The sequence below is a fragment of the Chaetodon auriga genome, chromosome 4 (assembly GCF_051107435.1).
Source record: "Chaetodon auriga isolate fChaAug3 chromosome 4, fChaAug3.hap1, whole genome shotgun sequence".
Taxonomy (NCBI): domain Eukaryota; kingdom Metazoa; phylum Chordata; class Actinopteri; order Chaetodontiformes; family Chaetodontidae; genus Chaetodon; species Chaetodon auriga.
The window spans coordinates 22,417,946-22,430,000 of record NC_135077.1 but is presented as its reverse complement, the minus strand read 5'-3'; the positions used below and the strand labels follow the sequence as shown (position 1 = coordinate 22,430,000).

The 12,055-nt window shown below is 44.0% G+C and overlaps 1 protein-coding gene across 1 annotated transcript in view; it reads right to left on the bottom strand.

The window, feature by feature from the left end:
* LOC143319059 (protein Dok-7-like) overlaps positions 1 to 10,838 on the bottom strand; it is a 19,230-nt gene extending 8,392 nt beyond the window's left edge. The window contains exons 1-6 of the mRNA XM_076727629.1: positions 10,559 to 10,838; positions 10,394 to 10,439; positions 9,414 to 9,502; positions 8,491 to 8,641; positions 6,205 to 6,405; positions 480 to 599 (exon numbers count right to left, since the gene is read on the bottom strand). Coding sequence (XP_076583744.1) covers positions 480 to 599; positions 6,205 to 6,405; positions 8,491 to 8,641; positions 9,414 to 9,502; positions 10,394 to 10,439; positions 10,559 to 10,612 — 661 coding nt within the window. The 5' untranslated portion in view covers positions 10,613 to 10,838. The remainder of the gene's footprint in view (positions 1 to 479; positions 600 to 6,204; positions 6,406 to 8,490; positions 8,642 to 9,413; positions 9,503 to 10,393; positions 10,440 to 10,558) is intronic.
* Positions 10,839 to 12,055: the final 1,217 nt, after the last annotated feature.

The window sequence follows — 12,055 nt, the reverse complement described above, 5'->3', positions numbered from 1 at the left end:
TCTGAGACGTGTGTGTGTGTGTGTGTGTGTGTGTGTGTGTGTGTGTGTGTGTGTATTCAGAGGTATGACAGACTTGTCTGATCCTTGGCATGTGTCCTGCGCAACTTTTCTCTTTCCAACTGTCACTAAACTCTCTGTCTTCATATTTGTGTTCTCAGAGATGCCTGTGAAATTAGCAGTACATTACAATAGAGCACAAGTCACACACCAAGGCATGACCCCTTAATCCACACGGTGACCCTCGGGGCTTTAAGCATGCGGTGTTTCCGTTAGCGTGGCGCCTGACACAAATGCAAAACATGCCCACTAAACAGGCAGTAAACCTTCATAATGGAAGTCACAGTCACATACCAGTGTGACTGAGTGTTTTCATTCAGATGAGTCTCTTTTGCAGACATTATTACTACAAGTGTTACTGTTTCACAATGAAATGTGTCCTTATTTTATACAGATTTATATTTGCATGTGTGTGCGTTCACCTGGCAGGGAAGGTCGCAGGCCGTGAGGGGCCCTGCTGGGGGTGATGCCCCTCACAATGCAGTCAAACAGAAAACTGATCTGCTCTCCTTCTGAACAGGACAAGAAGAAAACACCAGCCCCTGCGAGATGGATGGGAGAGAGACAGACAGCACTATCAATAAAAAAGAGACAGACGCTGGAGGAAAAAGCTGATGGATTCGAGGAAATAACTTTAAAATGTTTTAAAAACCGTCACAATAGATGGTGTAATGAATGTAGAGTAATATCAAAATTTTTGAGCAAGGCCAAACGATATTCAGTGAGGTTGTAAGGCTATTGTAAAGGCAAGGCTGTTCTTTGAGTCAGCAACAACCATTTCTTCTAAAGGTTACATAAAACATCTCTCAGTTCAGCCCCCACTCTTCTATCAAGCCCACACAGAGGTAGGAGTCTGTGAAAACACAAGACAAGCACAAAAAAAAAAAATCATGAAACATCAAAATCTCACATGGCAGAGATATTGAAAAGACAGCCGCAAAGTAAGCCCTTACTCAGGGGTTCAGTCAAAAAAAAAAAATCTGCTTTGTTCTCATGGAGCTGGGTTTGCTGCTAATACAGAAAACAGCTGAGAAAGTGGAGCAGTGAAGTCAGTAACAGCAGTCAGCAGGGCTGCTTTGTTTAAACGTAATTTCAAGCAACTGATTATAAAAAAACAAACATTCAATACTTGGATGATGGTATCTTATCCATCAGACTAGAAGTTTAGGTTTGCCTGACTCAACATTTGACTTACTCTCATTGAGTATGTGTTCAGAGCTGTTACAATATGCTTTCAGAGCCCCGCTGAGTTCTTCAAGCGGAATAACTGAAGAGTTTCTCGCTTAATGAAGCATTAAAATGTAATGGAAACCTATTAGCTTTATTAGACATTGTGTATTTTATCGGGTTTTCTTGAGCCAGCGGAAATGCTTGGCCTTCAGATCGACTCAGAACAAGATGAAGTATGAAACTGCAATCGCAGATAATATCACTGTAAGGCTATTAGCTGATATGGTGCTTGTACCAAAATCTGCAAGACACTAAAAAAAGGATAAGAGCAAAAGCTGATGCTCTGCTTTGTTATCTAAACGACTAATCTGAACTGACTGAGGTGCTCTGGAGAGGTTGACAAAGCTGCAGACAATAAACACAATCCTCAAAGTCACAGACACGGGGCTCAGAGAAAATAACAGAGACACAATACAATCTCTTGTTCAATCTTTGGCAATAGTCCCGCAATAAATGCCAACATTAAGAATGTACAGTATGTCAGAAAGCTGCTTCAACGAAAACACAACAAACCAGGAGGTAACTTTGAGAAAAATCACTGCCATTTTAGCTGAAACTGCAACTATATCCGGACAGTAGTACGTGACAGATAATCTGTGAAAGAGAAAAAGTTGAATGGACGGCTCTCCTCCACGAGGGGAGGATCTGCTGCAGAGCTGCTGTATTAGACAGCATCAGGTTTAGCAAGATGTACCTAATAAACTGGCAACTGAGAGTGTGTGGGTTATTCCCATACTGAAATTTTTTTTTTTTTTTCCTTTGTGGATTGCTCATCAAGTCAGTTACATCATCTGTTTACCATCTGGTACACAAAGTGCCGTGCTTTAAGAGCCGCCGTGACTACACCTTGATTTATCACTGGAGTATGAAAATCTGGGTCCTCGTAAGCAGCTCTACAATCTAAACTTTGCAGGACAAAACCAGTTGGAAATAAGCTGCGTTCCTCTATTTTCTGTCTTTTTCTCACATTCTTTGGCAGTCATCTTTGTATTTTCTATTTGTTATGATCACCATGGGCCCTTGTTGGACCTGATCCTCATTTATTTCTCACAAATATGCTGAGTTCAGCTGCATGACAGCTCCTCTTAAAAGAGACAGATCTTATTTTCTTATTGTAGCAGTCATGCATTGTATTGAATATATAAGCCGCTTTTCTGTCAGATTAGACCATGTAGACCAGCTTTCTGTCTGTTCAGGACCAGTGTTCATCTTATTTGTGCACACAGGCTTCTTCTATTCTCTACATTGGTCCACATCATTTAAGACATAGGCCACGTTTCTCTAAACCGCTCTGCATTACAAAACATCTATACTGTAGAAGCAATGAGTCAAAGGCAGGTGGTGTCTTGAAGAAGTTTCACCACTCATCCAAGAGGACACAACACTTGTGTTGACAGGAGGAGAGTCGGAGACATTTTGACTAATGAATCATTCACACCTTAATGTCACATGACCTTCTTCTCTGGATGAATGAGAATATGGACAAACTGTGATGACACTCGAAAGTATGCACCAAAACTGCTGCATAACACTTCAGAATACCACACAAGTAAAACATCCTCGCACGCACGTGCACTGACATACTACTGTGCTGAAATGTGAGGTGTGAGTGTGTGTGTGTGTGTGTGTGTGTGTGTGTGTGTGTGTGTGCCCACTGAGGGACATGGAAAGATTGCTGACATAGTATGTCGGCTTAGAATTGTTTTTATCTAGATCACAAGGCTTGATCAGCCATCCAAACTCTGCAGAGGATTATTCATTACAGTGTCTGCATGAGCCGCGTGTGTGTGTGTGTGTGTGTGTGTGCAGTGCAGGGTCAATATGAACACGTGTGAACTTGCAGAAAATATCTGTCTAGCTAAGACGCAGACTCAGCTCCAAACATCACCGATTACAGAACACCGTGGCCTCATTATCACACTGAGAGCTGATATCACTGTGTACTGACTCACAGTGTGTGCGTGTGACTGTGCAACCAAAGGCACACGTCCAACAGACATCCACGAACTGATTACTGCCTAGTAAAAGTCTGTGCGCAGCCGACTGCCCACTATCCCACAGGACCGGTCAGTTGGCTGTGCATGCGTGTGTGTGTGTGTGTTTGTGTGTACGTCCATGGCAGTAAAAAGGCTCGTCATGTCAATGTGGTGTACGTCTTCAGCTCTGCAGCCAGTAATCATATCGTCCGAGGCGCAGCTGACTTCAAAAGTGCAGCTGCAGCAGAGAGCAGTGTGGCAGTCAAGGGTAAAATATTTTTATACGGCAGCATTAGATGACCGAGAGACCGGCTTACTGATTTGCTTGAGCAAAAAAGGCCTCAAGGGAAATTAGGGAGCTGGAATGTAAGGGAGTTATTTTCTAAGAGATCAGTTCAAAGTACAGCGCTCAAAAAGTTCAACCTAGAGAAGAAGCATTTGTCCCGACTATTACAATTATTCTGCACCATTTGCACATCTTTGCAATGATCATGGCCTGATAGTCTGCCTGTAAATATGCATATTAAGGCACTGTGTGCTCTATCAAGCTCCAAGAGTATCTGTGCAGGAGTTTGCACCGTCTTAGAGCAACAGTGTGTCAGGTCGTATTGAATCTGTTTTTTCTTTTGCATGATTTATCCAACCCCGCACAGCATCGAGAACCCAGCAGCTACTTCACCAAGACAGACGGAGATTCGCAATCAGATGGGTGACAAATCAAAGGGAAACGACACAGATTTTAAGCATTATGTTGAAGGGCAGCCCCTGTGAAAAAAGGCCCGTAGACCTTTTTCACTGCTGTGAAAAACATTTTGACTTGTCATAGAAGGAAAAGCACAGAGAGGAAGAGTCACTTAATAACATTAACAGTGGCTCCGGTCCATCAAGTGTCAATATGCCATGACAGTGAGCCAGCATGCACAGTGGAGGTGAAGCAGCTTAATGGAACGCAGTCATTTTTAATGTTATGAATTACACCTGTGCTTTTCCTGCTATGTATGACACAGCAAAATGTCTGCTGTGAAAAGCATCTGTTATGGACTGATCTGACCGGAAGCCAAAGGAGGACTGTGGGAAAATCTGTGTATCTGTGGGTTTCATTCTGTACATTTTGTAGCTGTTGGTTTCAGTGTGTAAATTCCCAGAAGCAGTCTGCTTTGGGTGAAACCAAACAACAAAAATGACTGCTGAGCGCTGGTATGTCTCGCATGTCCTCATCAGATACACATCAACATGTACAAATGTAAACTAACACTCACTAACACCTTGAACTCATGCAATGAAAGTCTGTCGCTCTGTGTTTCTGCAGCCAAGAGGGCCTCTCGCTACTGCCCCAGTGGCTGCTGGGTAATATGTAGATGCAGGTGAAGGAGAAAAGTGTGATTGGAGGTCTAGCCAAAAGGTGCCATGTGATTGGCTGAGTGACCACTACAGGGGAGGCTGGTATTTATAGATGTTGCCCATCAGCGCACTGAAACCAGAGCCTGTGGACCTCATGGTTATTCCTGGTGGAGCCATGAGACGCACACACACACACACACACACACACACACACACACACACACACACACACACATATACTCAGACAGACAAGATAAGATAAGTGCATACATGTACTTTCTCTTAACACTAACGTTGCTGTAAAACAGATTGACATTGAGCAGATTGCTCTCACTATACAGGAGAACTAGCAAAAAAAAACACATTTTGAGGTATTTTACTGAAGTCAGGAGCACTGCAGCTGTTGGCAAGTTAAGTTCCCCTACAATGAATACTTTAAGCACTGTCCCATTAAACACTCATCATACACACACACACACACACACACACACACACACACACACTCCCACCCAAAAACATAAAACCGCTGCTCATTCATCGCATTCATGCTCGCGTCAACTGCACATTCAGAGGATACCTAAACCCTGGCAACCACACAAACACACACAGCATTATTCAGCGGGTTCATACATAGAAAGTAATTTCTTAGATGGATGAAGTTACACTATAAACACCTGCAATAAATCACAGGTTTTTATGCGAGTCTGTTAGTGTGAAATGACAGATCTTACCAAGCTGTGAGCAGCAGAGAGAAATGAGACGGAGCATTTCCTTATCTATGAGGAGCACTGGACAAGTGTGCTGCAGTGACTGTATATCACAGGGGCAAAGTTACTGTTCCAGTGACTTCTTGGTTGGTTAGACTTTAAAGTTCAGCCTGACTCTCACACTGAACATCAGTCACTGATGGTTGAATGCATTCTCATGGTTATTGTGACCCTTTTGTTGTATCCTTCAACCTGCATCAACTCCAGTTTGTGACTTCCTGCATTTCCTACGACATCTTAGGACATATCAAGCCTGGAGGACAGGCTTGATATGCATGTGACAAGAGTTAAATTCATGGCTGCCTTCACTGACTTATAAAACAAACAACTTTATAAATAGTATTTGTGCTTTCTGTAGGAGAAAGCACAATATACAAGCAGGGGTTCACAGTATTTAGTTGCTCTACTGGAGCTTTCGATCTTATCACATGCTGAATCACAATTCTTGAAGATCGTATGATATAATCGAAAGGTTCAGAACAGTGGTGAGAATACTGAATCAATATTTGAGCGTATCTTTTAAGGTCTAATCTTCAAGTTATTGAAAACAAGTAGTTAGAATCTCAGTGTTCACTGAGAAATGAAACATTCATGATGAATTTCTTGCCGCCTGACATAAAGAAACTCTTTGATTCTGAAGCACAGACATCAAAATGTGACGTTGACCCATTGATTTTTCTCCCCATTAGCCACATTCAGCCATTGCAGCTGTGCTAGAAATAACCCTGACCTCATCTAGGTTTGGTAGTTTTAAAGTGTTGCCCATTTTGCTGCAGGCTGCAGTGACTAAATTCAAACAGCAGATAAACCTTCTCAGTGCACGAGTTACTCACAGTATCCACAGCGAGTCCCCCCTTCAAACACAAAGCCATTTGGCACGGCACCATATCGACGCAACGCAGACAACTTCCAGTGGCCAATGACAACAGGAGGGACACCTCTGGTGAGGACCAATAGGTTGCTGCACAGGTGGAGGGAGGCGGGGCCGCTTTCCAGTTTGGTACCTGGCTCAACGTTGACGATGAACCTGTGAACTGATGAAGAGGTTTGACAAGAGTGGAGAGAGTGATTTTCAGGTACTCTGTCATAATGATTTATAGACGATATCAACCCCATCAAAAATTAGACGGAGCACAAAAACAAACCAACAGGCCATATGACACACACATGCACATGAACACACATGAAGACTGGAAGCGATGGCTGTGGTAATGATGATTAAACAGTTGTTGATGCTCCACTGGCTGCAATTTGTCATCGCTCAGCGTGTGCAGATGGCTCTTTTTCATTTTGAGGTCTCTACCTCACAGTCAAGCACATGTAGTACAAACTGTACATATACATACATATATACAGTGTATACAGTATGTGCCCATACAAAATCATCAGTGGAGGCAAGTTATTAATGATAATCATCATTCCTACAGTATTTGCATCACCTGTTATCAATGATCCTGTTTACCTGTGGGATGTTCCAACCATTCAGAATAAGCATGTATTCACAAAAATCAATGAAGTTGAGGTAAAGCATTGAACATATTGTTTTTGAGCTGATTTCAATATAAACTTGTGTTGGCTAAAGAGAGTTGTAGTGATCTGCAAGAGGAAATATTGTAAATTCATGAATGGCTTCTTCTACGACAGCTCAAGATAATGGTGGATACACTGAAAACATTCTCAGCGACATCAAGCACAACCACAAAGTCTGAGCTTCAAAAGTGAAATTGGGACATCCCCAGATTCTTGGCAGTGGGTTTCACATCGGAAGGTAAAATATTCAGTGTGCTGTGGGTTTTATTTTAACTGTCAGGGGGACTGAAAAGAACAGAGTTGCATTTGTTACGCTGGAAAATGTTCTCCTACGCATCCCCTTAATATCAGGAAAACTGCAATTTGTGGGTTTCCAGGGGAGTGAAAATGATGTGACATTTGCATAGTGACAAGGGAACAGACTGCTGGTGGATAATATGATTAAGAGGTGGGATGGAGCCCTGCAAATATCCTGCAGGTGATATTTTGGAAAGAGGAGGAGGAATGACCTATTCAGACAATTTCTATTCAAAGAAACGAGCGCTGAGAGTACTGCCGAGCGCTGCTCAAAAAAAATGTACATTCAACTCACAGCCTGGAAGTGAAGCACAGTTTAAAAGTTATTTGAATATGCTATTAAAATTCAGAGTGGTTTAGAGAACATTTCCCTCTAAGACAAGTTAAAAAAGAAAGTTTGGACAGAGGTAGAAAGTTATTTGCGAGGGGTCCGAGAATTCTCCGGTGAACCGCTGCAAACTTATAATTGAAAGCCGGAGTTTTTAACGATGATAGAATGCTTGTGTTTATTCCTGAGCCCTGAGCTGTTTGGCTGGAACCGTATCATGACAGCAGACTTTCAGCTCTTCTCATTGTGCAGAGGAAGCCTCGAAACCCTTGAGTTGCAGAAAAGCCTTCAGAACACACTCTACTACACTTAAAATCATATTAAGTAAAGCTCATAACCTGTATAAAGCCAGCTCTATCCAGCACAGCTCACTCATAAAACTGAATTCCCTTTATTTTGTGTGGACCTTATATCCACTTCCTTTCCCCTGCAGCTCACCACTTTCCACTGAAAAGAAAGTTGTGAAGTTGAGACAGCAGATTTTGCAGAGAGAGAAGGACCAGAGTGATGGAAGATCCCTATCCGTCTGTGTAATTCCACTTCTCATTTCTTTGATCCCTTTCTAAAACACATTAAGGCCAATAAGAACTGACAATATGTTCTAAATCATCTCCGGAAGGGAGACAAAGCTCTGATTTCAGAGCAGCAGAAGTAATGATACTGACAGGGGAGGCAGGCTGATGTTGGCTCATGGAGGTGATGAAGCATCTGATATCATTCTAAGACTTTAAGCAACACTAATACTGAATAAACCAGCTATAAGAGGGTGCTAGTCCTGCTGATCCACGCAAATTTATGCAGCTCTCTGGGATCCAAACACAAAAACTAGTCTGATATTGGCTGAATCTTTTAACGTGTGTGATCCAGCTGCAGTTTAGTGACCCAATGTTCTCCCTCAGTGTACTGATCCTTCACCCTCCAATGATCAAGGACTGTGATGTCCACACGGGGCCAAAGCACTGACCTTCTCCCAGGCTGTAGCGGACGCGGGCGTCCCAAGCCAGCAGGGCATCTCGGCTGGTGAAGCCAAGGACCAGCGTGTGCGCCAGACAGAGGATGGAGAGGGTGTAGGATACCCCGTCATACCCGGGCCCTGGTTCCACTCCACAGATCCCCTGAAGGGGCAGAGTGAATTAAATGAATGTGAAATTGGACCACCGATATTCTCTTTTATCCTGTAGTCTTTTTAATATCACAAAGGAAACACGTGCACTTGACAAAATATATCTTAGAAGCCCATCCTATCAGCTGAACTCAGAAGAGTTTTGGCTCTTGACTGAGGTCAGGTGGATTTGTCCTCATGAAATCTGATGTCAGGTGTGGATGCTGTCCCTGCTGAAGGAAGAGAGAAACTGAAACCTGAGAGCAAAACACAAAACCATCTCAGATATCACACTCTCATTAATCTTGCAGTTGATCTTGTGACTCTGGTTCCTTTAGGTCTGGTGGACCACTGAGATTAGATCACATGGTTTCTTGGAATGAGTTCATCATACAGATAAAAAAAGGAATATATGATATTCTGGATCACACTTGTGGCCAATCCCCTATATGTTTTATGGAAGGGGTTATCCCTGTTAGTCTTGTCCCTGCTCCTCTTTGCTGTTTTTCTGTGTTTGGCACTTTGTCCTGCGGTTTTTTGACCAATGCTCCTTCCATCTGTGCGCCCTACCGTCACCCACCTTAAGTCCTTATCCGTCCATGTGGCATTCACATTATTCGGTCTACCCTCTGCACATGCAAGAGCAGTTTTGTGACAGTACTGAAAAGCCTGGCTGTGTGTGATGCAACAACGCTACAGAGCTGTGACAATCCTGCCGTCAGTGCGGTTCACTCACACTTGAGAGGAGACGCAGCGAGCCTTTGGCCTCCTGCAGCTGAACCTACCTCCAGTGTCACATTGAGCCTCTCCTTCTGGCCGCTGCCCTTCTCCTTCCCTTTCTTCTTCTCCTTGTACACCAGCAGAGACAGACAGTCTGATGCAGACATACAGGGTGGACACACGCAGAGTGGGGAGCTTTAAAGACGGACAGGCTTGAAAGTCAATTTTGTGATTAATAGCAGAATGCAGACTAACAACAGTGTCGCTTTTTGTAATCTCCGCTGCCTGTCTGTGCGTGTTTGTGGCCCAGCTGTCATAACAAACCCTAAAACAATGAACTGATCCGGTGGAACAGCTGATGATGAAAGTCAAGACACAAATACACACACATGATCACACACACACACACACACACACACACACACAGAGCAGAGTAGCCTACACTAGTCCCACCACTCCACACGGTGTCTTCAAGGACACAGAAGTATCTTACAGCTTGAGCCATATGGTTATGTATTCTGGGAGGCAGAGTGTCTGTCCTCACAGCATCTCAAGTGAAACTCAGTTCAGTTTCAAGAAAGGCTGCTTTCTTTTCAGTGCCAAGCATGCAGAGAGAAGCCCCTTGTAGACTGTGGCAATGTCATAGTTTATGTTTTTAGCTGAAAGGCTTTTCAATAATTAACCTTTCATCCACCTGGCACCAAAAAAAAAAGGATGCAATATCCCGACTCTTAATTTGAAGGCGGTAGGCAGCACTCAGGTTTTATGTGCACACTTTAAAGGTGGATTTGATCAATTGAATCAATTCAATCGACCGATTCAGCTGCTGGATTGCGTAGCGTCACCTGTTGACGCGGATATGTTGCGTTACGCGCCCCCGTGGCGCACAGCCAAGCGACCAATTGACAAGTTGTGATTAGTCTTAGCGCAGAAAACCAGATGAGGTTAGAGCTGAGTGATTTTTCTGACGCTGTGAAAGTGTACACATCTCTGAATGGCGATAATAAGAGCTGACTGCTAAGCATTAAAGCGGTTTGCCACATACCTGCGACCGGAGAGGGCTTCCGAAGAACGACCCACCGAGTCCTCCACTGTGGAGAAGTTTGGAATGAATCAGTAAATGACAATGAAGCACAGTCCTGAAGTTTGCCCTGAAGAGTGGAAAGACATTTAAAAGCTCAAAAACAACAGGAATATTAGAGGAATTAACCTTTTTTCCATCTCTAAACTTGACTTGTCCCTCCGCGACAACTGTATCCGTCATCTTCTGTCATGGTTCCGAGCAGCTGTGTATGTGTGTGTGTGTACCGCCTCTCCCTCAGAGTGCGTGTGTGCGTGTGTGTGTCTCTCTCTCACTCTCTCTCACACACACGCGCGCGCGCGCGCACACACACACACACACACACACACACACACACACACACACACAGGGAGAGAGGAGGTCACATTTCAAAATAGCCTTTACAGCCGGGGCCTCGGCGGCAGACTGCACTCTCTCCCCGACAATCATACCACCGAGGCGGGGAGCCGCACCGGCCTCCCCCCGCGGGCCCCTGCCAAGTTAGTACAGTTGTCATCCTGCGTCAAGTGCTTATTGTTTACGGGGGGAGCTAATTCGATTAAAAGCGCATAACTGGCGCACCTTTCACTTAGCTCCTGAGGCTGGCTCTCCGCCGGGTGTTAGACAGGGATTCATGTTGCCTTACAGCTGATCAGAGGAGCCTCAGCTCTGTCTGTGGAAAGCCACTTTAATCTGTAAAAGCTGTCTTGACAACAATGCCAATTAAGAGATGCAAAATGAGAGAAATAGCTTCAAATCCGCAACAATAAATAAACGATTTTACGAGATTACTAGTCACGAAAATACTTTATTATGTGAACCTGATGTGTCCACTGAGGCCAGAGGAGGCATGCAGCAGTCCAGCTGGGTTTACTGACTGACTGTTGGATCACAGTATAGAATACATCCTTGCATTGCTCTCGACCGAGGCACTTGACGCACGAGTGGGTGTTTTGGGGGTGATATTACTTCCAGGAACTCTGTCAGTTCAGGGCCATTTATTCCTGGAATGACAGGTGAATTCATTGAACTAGCTGGGGGGAAACAGAGGAACTAACACTAATCTCATGCAGAGGCTTTCCTTCACTACCTTGGCCTAAAAAATGCAGACAGCTGGCAGTTTCTAAGGGTAATTCAGGTGATTGATGTGTTCAACAAAAAAAGGAGCTGAAACTGACTTTACCACAGGTCTTTCCACCTGTTTAAAGGGACACTCCACAGAATTTACGCATGGAGATTTTTCTTTTTTTTTAACTTGGTTTGGGCTTGAGGACATTTCTAACAGGAAGTCAGAGTCGCAAACTGCAGTTGTGGAGTTTTAAAGATGTGCTTATCAGGCAGGGGCTGTCTAACAAAAGATGACGTGAAGTTGCATTATGGGAGGTGTTGGAGCCTGAGCCGCACTGTGGACTGAAAGTCCGAATATTTCAGCCTCTGCTGCTTTCAGCTCGTCTGTTCCCAAGTCCCCCACCTTCATGCAGAGCAGGAGTAAATCTCTGGAGTGTCACTTTAAATCACAGACTCATGTCAAAACACTGAAACCAAGAAATCCTGCTGTTACAAGAATTCTCCAGCATGGACACAACAGATAATGATGGAGAAGGTCACAGCCGAGCCCGAGAAGTGTGTCCCAACTCTGTACCACTC